The sequence below is a fragment of the Hetaerina americana genome, unplaced genomic scaffold (genome assembly GCF_022747635.1).
Source record: "Hetaerina americana unplaced genomic scaffold, ioHetAmer1.1.p SCAF_29, whole genome shotgun sequence".
Taxonomy (NCBI): domain Eukaryota; kingdom Metazoa; phylum Arthropoda; class Insecta; order Odonata; family Calopterygidae; genus Hetaerina; species Hetaerina americana.
The window spans coordinates 5672182-5687604 of NW_027286863.1; the positions used below are offsets into that span (position 1 = coordinate 5672182).

The 15423-nt window shown below is 37.2% G+C and overlaps 1 protein-coding gene across 1 annotated transcript in view; it reads left to right on the top strand.

Annotated features, from left to right (window-relative positions):
* LOC139689915 (protein SERAC1) overlaps positions 1–15423 on the top strand; it is a 63030-nt gene that overhangs the window by 28896 nt on the left and 18711 nt on the right. Inside the window, exons 7-9 of the mRNA XM_071587036.1 lie at positions 1728–1830; positions 8844–8984; positions 10937–11084. Coding sequence (XP_071443137.1) covers positions 1728–1830; positions 8844–8984; positions 10937–11084 — 392 coding nt within the window. The remainder of the gene's footprint in view (positions 1–1727; positions 1831–8843; positions 8985–10936; positions 11085–15423) is intronic.

The following is a 15423-nucleotide window of genomic DNA, read 5'->3' on the forward strand; positions in this document are numbered from 1 at the left end:
GCTCATACATGGTTGGAATAGGATATGGGGAAAGCATAAGATCATCCTGCATAAAAGCTTATGTATATTTTTAGATTAACAGCTGAAAAATAAAAGCTTGGTATAGTAAATGATTTAAAATTACCTCTGTCATAACTTCCCAAGATGAAGTCTTTGCTAATTTAACAGTTTAATTTGAAACTAAAAAGTCATAAGTAAAAGATAAGTCATAGCAAATAAGTTCAAAAGTTGATCACATTTATGAAAAGAATTATTATTTCGAGACTCAAAAAGAAAAGCTAAACAGCTTGAGGGGATAAAAGATTATAATTGTTCAATCTAATATTTCAAAGAAAATACTATGAACCAAATTATGAGAAAAGCTGTTGGCACTTTGATAAATCAGTCAGTCATCATATCACTATAACCTGGTATTCATAAATCTTGCTTTTGAACACTTTGACCCAGTTGCTCAAACAATGGTCTATGTTTACGTTTTAGTCATTTGCTGATTCGGACATCGTTTATATTCCAGGGATATCATGACAAGCCATTGTAAACTTGAGTTGATGGTCAACAAAACACCAACAATAGGGTTAACAAAATGGCCTTTGAGGTTAATTATTCACTCATAAATAGTCATTTGAATGTATATTTATATATTTGGCTGCAAATGAAGTGCCTTGTACTAGAAGTTCTTTTTGGAGAGTGACGTTGACTAGACACTGCGAAGTCCTTCGAATCTTTCTAGTTATCCTATTAACTCTTCAATATAAATATTTTCATGGTAGCAACAACTATAATAATGCAGTTTCCACAATAGTTATCTGGAAATAGTAACTTTGTTAGTGTGAGGGGTGACAATTGGAGTGAGAAGTCAGAAACGCCATTTTCCATTTTTGTGGAGAGTTATTGAAGGCTTCCACTCTGCTTCCCTAAAAATGTGCGGATAAAAATATTTTTAATGGTTAATGGCTACAGCTATGTGTGTTGGTTCCCTTCAATCAAAAGTCACTCTTACTCTTTTAATGGCTGATATTGAAACTTTAAATAATTATCTATATCTTACCTATATTTGGCATTTAGAGTGCTGATTAATCATTATATTAGTTTTGAATCCACAATAGCACAATATTTTACAAAATAAATTTCTACTCTATTCTTGATTTGTGAATTATAGTAATTTTCGATTATAATTTCCATTTAATGACGCCGAGTTTATTTATGCCACAAGATGACATTGTTACATTTTTCAAATGTTTCACAAAATAATGTGTAGTTATTTCCCAATTAAAGAACGGGAGTTAGTCTAAACTCATTTAGGGTTTGGGCTCTGACCAATGCAGTTCCCAGAACCATGGCTTTACCATCATTTGCTCTGGGAGGGATCGGTGACCACTTATGCATCTCTTCTGTTTACTGTACAGATGATGTACATGGAAGATGAAATCTGCTGTATATTAATGAAGTCATTTTCTATGCTTCGTCTGTTCTAGTTAACTGGAAATATGTCATCAAAAAAATATATGCTTGGATAATATAGAGCAAGCCTTTTGCTGTCCGAGTAAAATTTACTGTAGGGGCAAATTTCTTGTTCACACCTGTAAAAGGTGTTCGCTTGCCATAGCATAGTGTTACTCAAGGATGAATTATATTATGAATGTGGCTCCTGGATACAAGGAGTTATAAAAGGTGTAATTAGTCCACCATACTTTGATTTGTATTATAATAGATGGATTTTTTTCTAGGAAAATAGTACACAGTACTCCAGCAGAATTAATCAAGAGTATCTTCTTACTTTGTGTTTGAAATCCATTTTGCATCATTCTAACTTGCCTGATCATCCCAGTGGTGAGTTCAAATATAAATATTATTATGATGTATGGTACGGATTTTTCCGTCATGTGTCCTTATTAAATAGATTTACTTGAGATCTCATGAGTATTGATGAATAAATTGAATTCATTCATGAAATGCATTATTTAATTCTCTAAAGATCCATTTAACTTAAAGTATGATGACATATTTTGTTTTATATATGTTCATTTTTTCACAATTGACTTGCTTAGTTACTTTTTTCATAGTGCCATTACCAAATCAATCACCTTATTTTCTGACCGAAAAGGCACACATTTTTTTTACTCCAAAATGTGCCCTAAAATTAGCCTGCATATTATGGGCCTGGGGTATTTGGATATAACTTGGAGAAAGTGTGCAGAGGAAGGGTGAAATTGGTGCGCTGTACAGCAAAGTTAAATCGTTATCAGGAAGTAAGAAAGGAAGAGCTATGCTAACAGTTAGAGATAAGGCGGGTAAGGTAATAGTTGACGCAGGAAAGAGAGATGGAAGGAGTATATAGAAGAACTGTATAGTAAAGAACTCAGACCAACAAAGTTAGACATTGAAAAAGAAAATGATGTAGAGGAAGACAGCTTAGGTCCAGGCATACTAGACAATGAGATAGAAATGGCATTAAGGGAGATGAAACTAAATAAGGCTGTGGGGGTGAATAACATTCCCGCGGAACTATTGAAATGTTTAGGAAAATGTGGGAGGAAGAGGCTATATGGGCTCATTCGCAGTATCTATGAGGAAGGAATCTGGCCGGAAGACTTTGTGAGATCAGTTTTAGTTCCGATTCCGAAAAAGGTAAAGGCTACATCATGTGAGGACTACAGGGCAATAAGTTTGATATCCCACGCAGCTAAAGTTGTTTTCAGGATCATAATCAAAAGGATAGAGAGTAGGGCAAATGATTACTTAGGGGATGATCAGTTTGGGTTTAGGAAGGAGAGAGGTACGCGTGATGCCATTGCAGTAATGAGATTATTAATTAAGAGGAACATAGAACACAACCAAGAGGTATTTGCCTGTTTCGTAGATTTCGAAAAAGTGTTTGATAGAGTGAATTGGGAGAAACTAATGAGTATTCTGCAGAAAATGGGAATAGATTGGAGGGAAATGAGGCTAATCCGCAACCTGTACATGTCTCAGACTGCTCAGGTACGAGTGGGGATTGGGGAGTCCGGATGTGCAGGGTTAGGAAGAGGTGTAAGGCAGGCTCGCCCATTATCAGCGTTGCTGTTCAACCTGTAGGCAGAGGAAATGATTAAAGAGGCATGAGGAGAAACTGGAGGTAGGAATGAAGGTGGGGTGGGAATTCGTAGAATCAGTTATGTTTGCTGATGAACAAGCTTTAGTTTGTCAGTCAGCAAAGGGGCTGCAAGCATTGCTTAGTGAATTGGAAATTCAGTGCGACAGGTATGGGATGAGAATCAATATTAATAAGACAAAGGTTATGCGATTTTCTAGAAAGAAAAAGGCTAAGCTAAACATAAAAATAGGAGGGCAAAAACTAGAGCAGGTAGTACAGTTTACGTATCTTGGAAGTGTTTTGGACCAACACGGTCAAAGTAGTAGGGACGTAAGGAGAAGAATTGCCCTAGGCAAAGAGGCTTTCACACGGAGGAGGGAGTTGATGACAGGGACTTTGAGTAAGGATATTAAGAAAAGACTCGTAAAAACTTTGATATGGAGCGTAGCTATGTACGGTGCGGAAACGTGGTCATTGAAGCAGGAGGATGGACGTAGATTGGAGGCTTTTGAAATGTGGGTGTGGAGAAGAATGGAGAAGGTGAAATGGACAGAGATAAAAAACAAACGAGGAAGTACTTGGTATGGTGGGCGAAGAGAGGGGTTTGTTGGGAGAAATCCAATGGAGGCAGGAAAAGTGGATGAAGGGGGTGTTGACCGGCAGCGGGATGTTGAAGACTGTAATTAAGGGGAGAATGTTAGGCAAGCGAGGAAAGGGAAGGAACAGGAGGGGGATGTTGGACGGGTTGAAGGGAGGAAGAAGGTACTCGGAGATAAAGAGTGACCTGATGTAGAGTAGGATGTCATGTTTTGCTAAGAGTCACAAAGTATTTATTTAGGAGCTGTGTCCATCCAAAAACCTACCTTAACCGGTAGATTACCTAATAATAATAATAATATCGATTGTGCAAACTGATTCATGGGAAAATTACTTACTGTTCAGTATTTTTTCCTGCATTAGGCCTAGAAATTAGTTGCCTTGATTACTCATTTCGATAATATCACTCTGTGACAGTAATAGCAGTAAATAGAAAAATTCCCAAATCATAAATTTATACAATGTTGCATATTTAGTTTCATTTCTCGTGTGGTGCTGCCGTGAAGCGTGATACACGTTGGGCTAACAGGGACGTTGCCCTTCGCCTAATGCTTGCATACATTGTGTCTTAGAATCTACAGGAATCCAACTATGAGAGGGTTGTAAAGGTATAGAAAATGGTTGCCTTTAATACAAATTTCAATAATATCAAAATAATAAGAGAAACTAAGCATCATATAAAAAGTTAAAATAATGACCTCATGGGATTTAAAGAGAGGAGATAGTAATACAGTTTTGCATTTCAACTTGAACTTGTGAATTATGTTTCAGAACGCAGGAACAAGGCAGCTCAAAGGCTTTTTGGCCAAGTGATGTCAAATTTCTAGGATTCTACAATGAATACACGTTGGCATGTGTGTACCTGCTTATTTTGCAAAGTAACAATTCAATATTCTTCGTTTTAAGTGTTAGCATCAAAATTTTGATCCTTTTCTTTCTGATCCAATTATTTTTTGATAAATTCTAAACCTGAAAAATGAGAGTGCATGTTGTGCGCTGATGTGTCTTATGGGCCAGATAATATGGTTAATGAAAATCACAAAAGAATTTACATATCAAGGGTAGAGTAAGATTTAAATTCACAAATCAGTTATCAGCTGTCTCTGCTGGGTCATCAATTTTCCTCTTTTGAAATAAGTCATTTTTTGTACACATGTGACTGCATTGGGCATTTTGTGTAGTATATTATACTACCTTGATCAAAAATTTCCCGGAATTTATTCAGAAAATTAAAAATACAAGTTTATTCATCTAAATCTATATTGTCCCCTTCAAAGTAATCCCCATCGACTGCAACACACTTATGCCAGCGCTTGATCCAATCCTCGAAACATTTTTTATATTCGGTTTTCGGTATGTCCATCAGTGCTTCCTGCGATTTTTCCATTACTTCCTCTCGGCTGCTAAAACGCGTTCCCCGTAATGGTTTTTTAACTCGATTGAACAGAAAGAAGTCACAGGGAGCCAAATCAGGTGAATTCGGTGGCTGTTGGATGGTATTTGTTGCATTTTTCGTCAAAAAATTACGAATAATGATAGCACTGTGCGACGGTGCGTTATCATGGTGCAAAATCCACGAGTTTTCTGCCCACATTTCTGGTCTCTTTCGGCGAATTGCTTCACGCAAACGTCTCATAACGCCCAAATAATACTCTTTGTTTACTGTCTGGCCTTCTGGCAAAAATTCATGATGCACTACACCGTTGTAATCCATGAAAACCGTCAGCATTGCCTTCTTTTTTGACTGAAAACGACGTGGTTTTTTTGGTCTCGGCTCATTTGGTGAACGCCATTCGCTTGCCTGATGTCTGGATTGCGTGTCATACTCATAAACCCACGTCTCGTCTCCAGTAATGATCCTTTTGATGAATGTGGGATCGGATTCAGCCTCGCAAATCATGTCTTTTGCATGTCTTACTTGTCAAGGTAGTATGTTCAGGTGTAGTGTGCAGTTTTTTAGTTCAATGTGCGTTAGGGTGAGGGTTGTGAGGAGTTGGGAAGTACAGGCCAGATAAACCACATTGGTTATCTGACTAGGGGAGTGAGAATGTAAGAGAATGAAGTGGGTTATTGGGTTTTAAAATACCTGAATGTCATCCACCCAGGTTGTGGTAGAGTCGAAACCTTTTTAATGTGAATTTAGGGAGGATGATTTAAATTTGCGATTTGCCACTGATGAGTGTAAGTTTTGGAGCCAATCAATGAACTTCTTCTTCCTTCTCCTTAATAGCATATAAGTTCATGGGTCCAGGTTAACCAGAAAAATCACCTTTTTCAATATTCAGTGAGTTATATTGCCATAGTCATCACAAATCATGATTCTATGTTAATTTGGATGTTTAAAATTGAATTAAGACCATCAGAAGTTATCATTGTGACAAATATTGCTGTAGCATTTAAAAAATATGCTTGATGAATGCACGGTAGTGAATTGTGTAAATAATCTGAGCCATGGATGAGTTGCCATGCCTTTCCATGGAAGGTATTCGATGGAGTGAATTGTTAGCATTAATGAATATACGGCATAATGTGAGTGGGTTGGAAGGATGAGTAACTCATCTGCCATCTGTGCATTTCTCAGACTGCTCGAGCGCATGTGGCAGATGGATAGTTGGTGCAGGCAGTGCAAGGAAGAGGAGTACAAATTCTTGTGTCGGTGAGATTGAAGGTGTTCGAGAAGCAGCACATGTACATTGAATTTTGTTTCAGGAAAAGTGCAACTGAAACTTAAGCAATGATGCAAGAGGCATTTGGCAATGAATCTATTAGTGGGGCATTGTTTTCTCCATACCTTAACCTCCTCACACAACCATAAGTTGTGTGAGGGAGATTGCCAGTGAAGTTGGCATTAGTGTTGGATTGTGTTTCACCATTTTGATAGAAATTTTGGGCATGCATGCATCCAAATTTGTGCCACGAGTGATAACGGATAAACAGAGGCACAAACACCTTGACATCAGCCGGGAACTCTTGAATCAATTAAGCAACGACCAAAACTTCTTAAAAACAATCGTCTTGGGCGATTAAACCTGGGTTTAGGGTTATGGCGTAGAAACCAAATCCCAGTCTTCTAAGTGGAAGGGGCCATCTTTCCTATGACCCAAAGAAGTTTGGATGTAGTGATCAAATGTGAAGGGGATTTTGAGCGTTTTCCTTGATTGGGGAGAGATTATTCATGATGAATATGTTCCCCGAGGACAAACGGTGAATGGGCCACACTACATTTGGGTTATGAGATGGTTAAAACATTGCCATTTTGGTGGAAGAGACCACAAGTGTGGAAAAACAAGTCTTGGTGCTTTCGTCACGACAATGTACTGGCACACACATCATTGATTGTTACTGAGTTTTTGGCCAAACAGCACACTGGTGATCTCTAAGCCACCGTACTCTCCGGATCTTGCTGCAGCAGACTTTTTCCTATTTCCCAAGTTGAAATCCACCTCGATAGGATGCCAATTTGAAACTGTTGAAGAGATCCAACAAAATTGTACTGCAGACTTAAAGGCTATCCTGAAGGAAGAGTTACAGGGGGCAGGAAAAACCTGGAATAAACATTGGGAGCATTGTATTGGCAGCCTAGGGCTGTATTTTTAAGGTGATAAGCATGATTAAAGAGTAACTAATAAAATCAAGTACTTATTCAAACAGTTTCATCTTTTTTTCAGCAGACCATGAATGTGTAGAGGAACTGGTCAAAGAGGCATGGGAAGAACTGGAGATAGGAATGAAAGTTGGAGGGGAATTCATAAAATCAATTAGGTTTGAGGATGATCAAGCTGAAGTGGTCAGTCAACAAAGGGGTTACAATCATTGCTAAGCACATTGAAACATCAGTGTAATAGATATGGGATTAGAATAAACATAATCAAAATAAAGTTTATGAAATTTTTGATGCAGAGGAAGGTTAATTTAAATATTAAATAGGGGTTCATAAACAAGAGCAGGTAGAAATTTTATCTTTATTAGAAGTATTTTGAACAACATTGGTCAAAGCATTAGAGACGTGAGAGAAGTGAATTATGATTGGAGCTTTCACTATGAGGCAATCGATAACAGGCATACTTAGTAAGGTTATTGAGAAAAGATTCATTCAAATGTTGATAAGGGTATGCCTTTGTATGGTGTCAAAACATGGCCATTGAAGCACTGGAGGCTTTTGAGGTGTGGAGAGTGCTGAAAAAGGTTAAATTGAAAGAAATGAAAAAATCGGGGAAGTAGTAAGCATGAGGGGGGAATGTTGGCAGAAATTCAAAGGAGGCAGGAATGGTGGAGGCAGACCATTTTAATTGGTTATGGAATGTTTTGGATGGTGATGGAGGGGAGAATGTTGGGGGGGTGAAACGGGGGAGGAGAGGAAGGATAGACATACTGGATGTAATGAAGAGGGGTAGAAAGTGTGAGGAATGCAAAAGCACTTTAATATAGTGAGGAATGTGAGGTTGTCTTGGGAGTGTCACTGTGTCCAGTGTGTGTCTATCCAAAGCATGCCTTGAGCAGTATGCTGCCATAACATATGGATGAGTTGACCAAGTTGGTAATATGATGATGAGAAGAGATGGATCATCCTCAGTACCACTGCCCAGTGGCTGCTTAAGCGCGGTAGAACTTACCTGAAGTATTTATTTTATCTTCAAAGAATATAAAAGATTTTGTGTAATTCATTCTGTGTGCACATATTAAGTTGCCATTGATAGGACTGTAATTTAAATTAGATAATGTATTACTTGATGAATTCATTCTTCTTCTGGGAATTTCCGTCTCGTAGGTGAGTTGATGGATGAGGTCCATCAAATCACCTACGTGACGGAAATTCCCGAAAGAAGAATGAATTCATCAAATAGACGTCACGGAAGCCTTAGGATTAATGTATTACTTTGTTCCCTATCACAGCTTTTAGCCGAAGAGATTTATATCATTTTACAGCTGCATATTTAATGGATGAAATTTACTTTTGGATCATTTAAAAGTGGAAATTAACAATGCCGCAAACAATATGTTGAAAAGTGGTGACTCCGCAGTGATGTGCAATGCTTGTATTTACATGCATAGAGTTGTAGATCAATGGCATATCTCTACTCTTTATTATTAGTGAATACGTTTGTACAATAATATGTCTCAATGAGGCATACATTTACTGAGGTTAATCATTACTTGCAATTATTCTTTTCAGAAATTGTCAAATGGGGTGGATTGAAGCTGCTTATGGATATTTATTATCACTATCCAGACTCTAAAGATATTGTTGGTTTGCTTGGAAAGATTATTTCAAATATATCCGAGCCAAAGCATTGTAAGCAGATGTTGTCCTCAGGTATTCATTACATTTTATTGCATATATTTTCCAGCCATTGTTGCATTTTTTCTGTTTTGCCAAAAATGTGTACCGTTCCTTTGAAATTATTTTCAATGCAACCATTTCAGAGTGTAAAAATCGTTTGCCTTTACCGGGATTTGAACCCCAATCCCTCAAAGTCCGGTCGAGTGCTTTAGCCAGTTAAGCTATTGCGGCATCCTCTTAAACTCGGAAATTTTGGGGGCTTTTAATGGAACAAGATGTTGTGACGAAATACCATGCATAGAATGTCACAGGTATTTCGTCACAACATCTTGTCCTGTTGAAGCCCCCAAAATTTCCGAGTTTAAGAGGACGCCTCGATAGCTTAACTGGCTAAAGCACTCGACCAGACATTGAGGGAGCACTCTGAAATTGTTGCATTGAAATGCACATTAGCGGATGACTCCGTTAAAAGTTTCTGTTGCAGCATCTCCCGCAGTTTCTTTGGAATTTTAAATTATCTTGCTTCATGCACAGTATATTATTCCATGTTATGAATAAGTATGTATAGTTTTCTTTTGGATGAGCATACTTTTCTTTATTGTTAATAGTGTTATGGAATGTAGATTAATAACGCCATAGGAATTCTATTTTAACCTAATCTACAGGCAAAGTAAAGGTTTGTGAAGTAAGGATTTTGGTTCCAATGAATCCAGCCATGAAGTGAAAGTTAACTTATTCTTGATTAATCCATTTATTCCATGTAGAATTAATCTTAGTTCTTAATCAGCTATTTGTTGGCTCTTTTGGCTGACTCTTGATCAGCTATATGTTTACAATATGGATTAAGGGAAGAGTTTTTCATGGATTAAAAGGTTGGCACTATGAAGTAGCTCAATACAAAAATTGATGAATATGATTTTATAATTCAGTGTTGTACAACTTTCATTTTTTCAGAAATACAATTTATACAAGTTTTACAATAATTAACATGTTTGTGTTATTTGAAGTATTGTACAATTTGCTAAATACAAGGAATTTCTGGAAAGCATTGTGTATTAGCTTGCCAAAAGAAAACATTAGTCAAGATGCATCATTTCGGTTGTATGCAGTACAAAGTTGCACATTTGTCCTAGTTTTCAACGGTCTTCATTGAAATCGAGACCCTAGTCATGTTTCAGATGCTTTTATGTAGCTTCATCATAAATCATTCTGATTCCAAGCATGCATGAACGGTACTTTGTAATGCGTCTTAATCTTTGAAGTGCCATGATACTTAAGATTTCTTTAGATTTCCATCAAGCAATCGCTACTTTTTTGCATCTGTAGAGGAGATTTGACCTCAATTTCAGCATTTCTTTGAGATCTTAATTAAAACTTTTTATTCAAAATGAGAATCATCAGTGGTCATGTTTTGTCTTTAGGCACAAAAAAATCAGTCCATGAGGTCACAGCATTAGAACACTGCGGGCGCATTTATGTTATGCATGAATTGGGTGGGAGAGTACATGGATATTTGGTGTTGTAGGTGTCATCAACTTTGCTGCGAAACAAGAAGATGGGTTTGATTGGTTGCTTTTTCAGCAGGGTGGAGAGGTAAGAAAGCAAATGTGACTTTGAATGAGATTGAGCCAGAATGGTAGTTGGTAGCAGAAATTCAAATGAAACGAGGACAGCGAATGGAAGAGGAGTTGGGTGTCATTAGAGGATTTGGGTTTAAAAGGAATGCTGTAGGTGAAGAGGGAAGATGGGAATAGTCTTTTAAATGGCATGAAAGAATGTGGAAATCACAAAAAAACATAGGATGGAAATTATTCAGTGGAAACTGAGTTTATATTATGCAAAAATGCTTCAGATGTTGGTTCAGAATATTTAAGAGCTTTCTGGAACCATCCCGTGTGTGTTTCTATGCAGTGGAGTACTTTCAAGGGAAGGCATATGTATTAATATGTATGGACTTATTGAACATGTGATTGCTTGTATTTCAGGTTGGATAGGTATTCTCGCTAGCTGGCTCTCTTCTTCAAATATATTGATCAAGTCCCCGGCTGGTAAAGCCCTGGCCAATCTGGATGAAGATGATCACAATCTCTTTTCATACAAGAGTGGAGTTTACCTTCTCCATCCGTTATATCGGTAATGATTGTTTTCCTTAAACAGCATGCTCGAAATAGCTTCCATCACTTTATTCTTGTTGCATGTTCACTTACAAAAGGAAACAATTGCACATTCATTTTGTGCACGTTTGTTTTATTTTGAAATAAATTTGATAATGTGGAATTGCCTTATAGCCGTTAGCATCATCATCAGTGATCTTCTGTTGCAAAATTAGTAAAAATCAAAGCTTGGCTATCTCATATTAGGGTGAACAAAAGTGTACAGCAGGATTATGAAATGAAACAGTATCAGAATGCTTCCAAGTGGGCTTGGATAATAGTTTGGGTTCATTGGAACCGAGCCAAGAGATTAATGAGTCTTGGAACAAAGTGGGACCGGAATGGGAGGGGCAAATTATTTAGAATAGAAGTCTGGAGGAATAAAAAGGAACTTCTGGATTTTCCATGAGGGCATATTTTCATAAGAAGAAACAGAAAGGAATATTTCAGCCCTGGATTTTCCACTATTATTTCAACTTTTTTTTCTGTCAGCTGCTAATATCTCTCAGAGGATAAGAGACAAATACAGCTGAACTCATCAGCGTGGATCATTGAGAAACCATTCAGTTAATACGTAAATAATATCTGTACTTAAACATTTAGTTTGCAGAATTTTGGTGCAGATGCATTAATGTTGTGATAAAAAGTTGTAGCTGCGATAGACACATTTATTCATATTCTGGAGCACAATTGATGAGGCAGCTTTGGATGGCTAAACTTGAGCCTCATATGGTAAGTTAAAACTATTCCCAATTTTTGAGACTTGGGATTCAAACTTAATGGATATGCCAACGAAAGAAGTGCCAACGCTCACTATGCTAGGAATCTCGATTGTTTCTGCTGTGTAAGCTTTAGCAATTCATATTTATGTGGCCTTGACAATAAGTTTTCGCGATGATACCACCACAGCTCACATTAAAATATCCAGGGAAATCCTGTATTAAATAATAGAACTCAGATCTGTAGATTTTGGTCACCTTAACCATTAATGTCCAGCAAAAAGCAACTGCTGGCCACATAACAGTGCAAGTTATTCACTTCAAGCCCACTGTTTTCAAATGATGGCTGTGGCGACTCAACGGGACCACACCTGAAAATATGGACAATTCCTGTACTAAGGAAAATCCTGGAAACACTGGACATTCCAGAAAAAATCAATAAAATCCTCCTATCTTTTATAACATGACTACTACAAGTTTATTTTTCTTTTCCAGCTTATTAGCAGTGATTGCCACAGTGGAATTTTCTCTGACTTATTACCCAAACAGAACCAAAAAGAGGAAATTTAGAGACCTACTTGGCTTTTAAACAACAGTTGGATTCGCTCCTAAGAGATATACAATGCATAAAGCCTGCTCTTATTATATTATATTATATATATGCTTTTTCAGGTGATTGTGTGGTATTACAAAATTTATTTGTTGAGTAGTGGTATTTTAGAATCCACTAAATCCCTTCAGCAATCAATTACATAACAAGATAAATTCTGTTCTTTAAATGTTTTACTAGGGGGACTTCAGAAAGTTAAAATAAGCATCTGGTTACTCTGTGCAGTTTGTGTTTATTTTTCCCCTTTTAGTTATTACAAGAATAGATGTTTTCTTTTTGATGCATTTTAAGTTTGGTAACTTAAAACTCATATTGCAATCAGTTTTTAGGATGATACAGAGCTCGAAAAAAGACATCAAACTTATTTTTAGATTGGAAGGAGAAGTTTGGATAATTGACCTTGTAATCAGGACTTGTGATCGCTGGAGAGATATTGTGCATAGTTGACACCATTTATTTGAGAGTTTATGCATTCTATTTGGTCCATTGAGAAAGGATATCTATTCTTACCATTCATATTTACCTCACACATGTGTGCATTGTTGTAATATTTTTGTCACCTATTGCAGTCTGTAGTTTAGCAAAAGTCATTAAGAACAGTGCACTTATTTGAAATTGCTAGAGTAGAGGGCAGTTGTCAAAAAAATGTCTCTAGTTGTACATCTTTGAAAACGGAAAGAAAATGATGGCTGACTTGGTTGCTGAAGCATTCCTAACGTCATTGATGAAAGAGAACAAGTGAATTCCATTTGTTGGTGAATGCTTATAAAACATCGATGAGCTGTTCTGGCTACTAAGCAATGGGGTACCACAAAATTACCTTTGATGTTGACATTTTGAAAATTTTAGGCCTCTTCAGTGTGAGATTCTAATGTATTAATTGAGGGTTTAATGGGATTCTAATGTAGTTTTCTTTCCAATAGTTACCAAGGATCAAATGAAACCTCGATGAGAGACATGGATTCTTGCTCAGTTATTTCATAATTTTGAAATGGTTAGGTATACTGGCAGATAAAAATAAATGCAAAGTCTATCAACTTGTGAAAGCAGCGTATTCGTGAAATAATTTGTAGAGCATGTCCATCAGCAGTAGAGCTTCACTACGAGAGTGGCAACCAGGGATGTTCAAACTCCATAATCATTAAAGACGCAGGGAAATTCTGAAGGACCAATGTTAAAATCTCATTGTATTCATTGTTGGTGCATAATTTCATAGTAATGGTGGTGACTTGGGGGTAATTCCTTACCAAATGTTTTCAAATAGATCCAGTTAAATCTGGAAAATAATTCATCATAAGGTCATTCTTCTGCCTTCCTAATGCCTCTTTGGTTTATCTATCTGGTGCTTTAGGTTGGGAACATGAAGTTTTGGTGTCTCTTTTCTATGGTCATTTCTTTAGAAGTGCCTCAAAATTTTTCCAGATTGCTTTTCCTGCCTCCATGCCCTGATTATGAGTTCAAACATACCCTTCACAATCGGGGATCAGAAGCTAGTGTTGCATGGATAAAATTCCAAATTGAGTTTTGACCACTTTTTTGTTTTGCCTCAATTAAAGTCTCACTAATTTGTCTTATTAATTTTTTCCAATGCCTCCGAGTCTTCCCTAATCCATCTGGTCATTCCCCTTTAAAAGAAGGAAGGGACTCCCCTTTACATGAACTTCTGTTGCCCAAGAACATAATCAATTTTCTAAACTCTCTAAAAAGATTTTTTGCAATGTGTAATCACATTCTTGTGTATGTAAACATTTTATCAAAAAGTCAGTATAATTTTTGAAATTTCAGCCCCACTACTTCACTGACGCTTGAAATAATGGACTATTTCCTCTCCTTCCTAGATGAAGGATTAGAAACACTTGGTATTGTTTGGCCTCACCAAAACTTTGGTAAAGTTAGCCATGACCCTCTTATTGGTAAACTTGAATGATTAGTTATTTGATGATTCCTTGATTCAATTGCATCTTCAGGACAGATATCAATTGGTCATTCTGTCTCAATATTATGCCAATTTCAAATCAGCATTGAAACCATTTCCAATTGGTGTATCCCAGGGATCCACACTCAGTGCTATTCTTTTTGTCATTAGTATTAATATTTTTCCCCATAAACTTATTAAAATGCAGGGTGCTGCACCAGAACTATATAACATCCATCATAGCTGAGTCTTGGCCATTGATGAATAAAGAATATTGTTTTTATATGTATACAGATGACACCAATGTCATTATGTCACCAGGTAATCTCATTAATGCCATCGCAACAGGAGAAAATATTTCATTTGCTTGAATAAATGGTGCCAAATCTGACATTGAATGCAACAATTTCAGAGCGTAAAAATCATTCGCCTTGACTGGGACTCGAACCCAGATCCCTCAATATCCGGTCGAGTGCTTTAGCCACTTAAGCTACCGAGGCGTCCTCTTAAACTCTGAAATTTTGGGGCTTTTTAAAGGAACTAGATGTTATGACGAAATACCGTACATACAATGTCACATGCATTCGTAGTCGTGCGCGAGGCGCCACTGTCCACGAGGTTAAAGCCAACTTTAAACACGTATGGTGTTTTCCCTTTGACAAATTCCAAAGAAACTGCGGGAGATGCCGCAACAGTAACTTTTAACGGAGTCATCCGCTAATGTGCATTATAATGCAACAATTTACAATGCACATTAGCGGATGACTCCGTTAAAAGTTACTGTTGCGGCATCTCCCGCAGTTTCTTTGGAATCTGACATTGAATGTCAGCTAAATGCAATATAGATTCCCTTCACACTTAAGACGCTCAGCAAGTATCCTGATTGATGTGAGTGGCATGCCTGTACCCCAAGTTTCTGATGAAAATTTCTGGGAACCATCTTGGCGGCAGTATGAGCAGGATGTCCCACATTAGCCATTCTTGAGCAAATGAAGCTCAATTTGATGTCTTGTAATGCTAAGAGTGTCACAAGATATTCTCAGAACTTTGTAATTTGGAATTTCTACTCTCATTT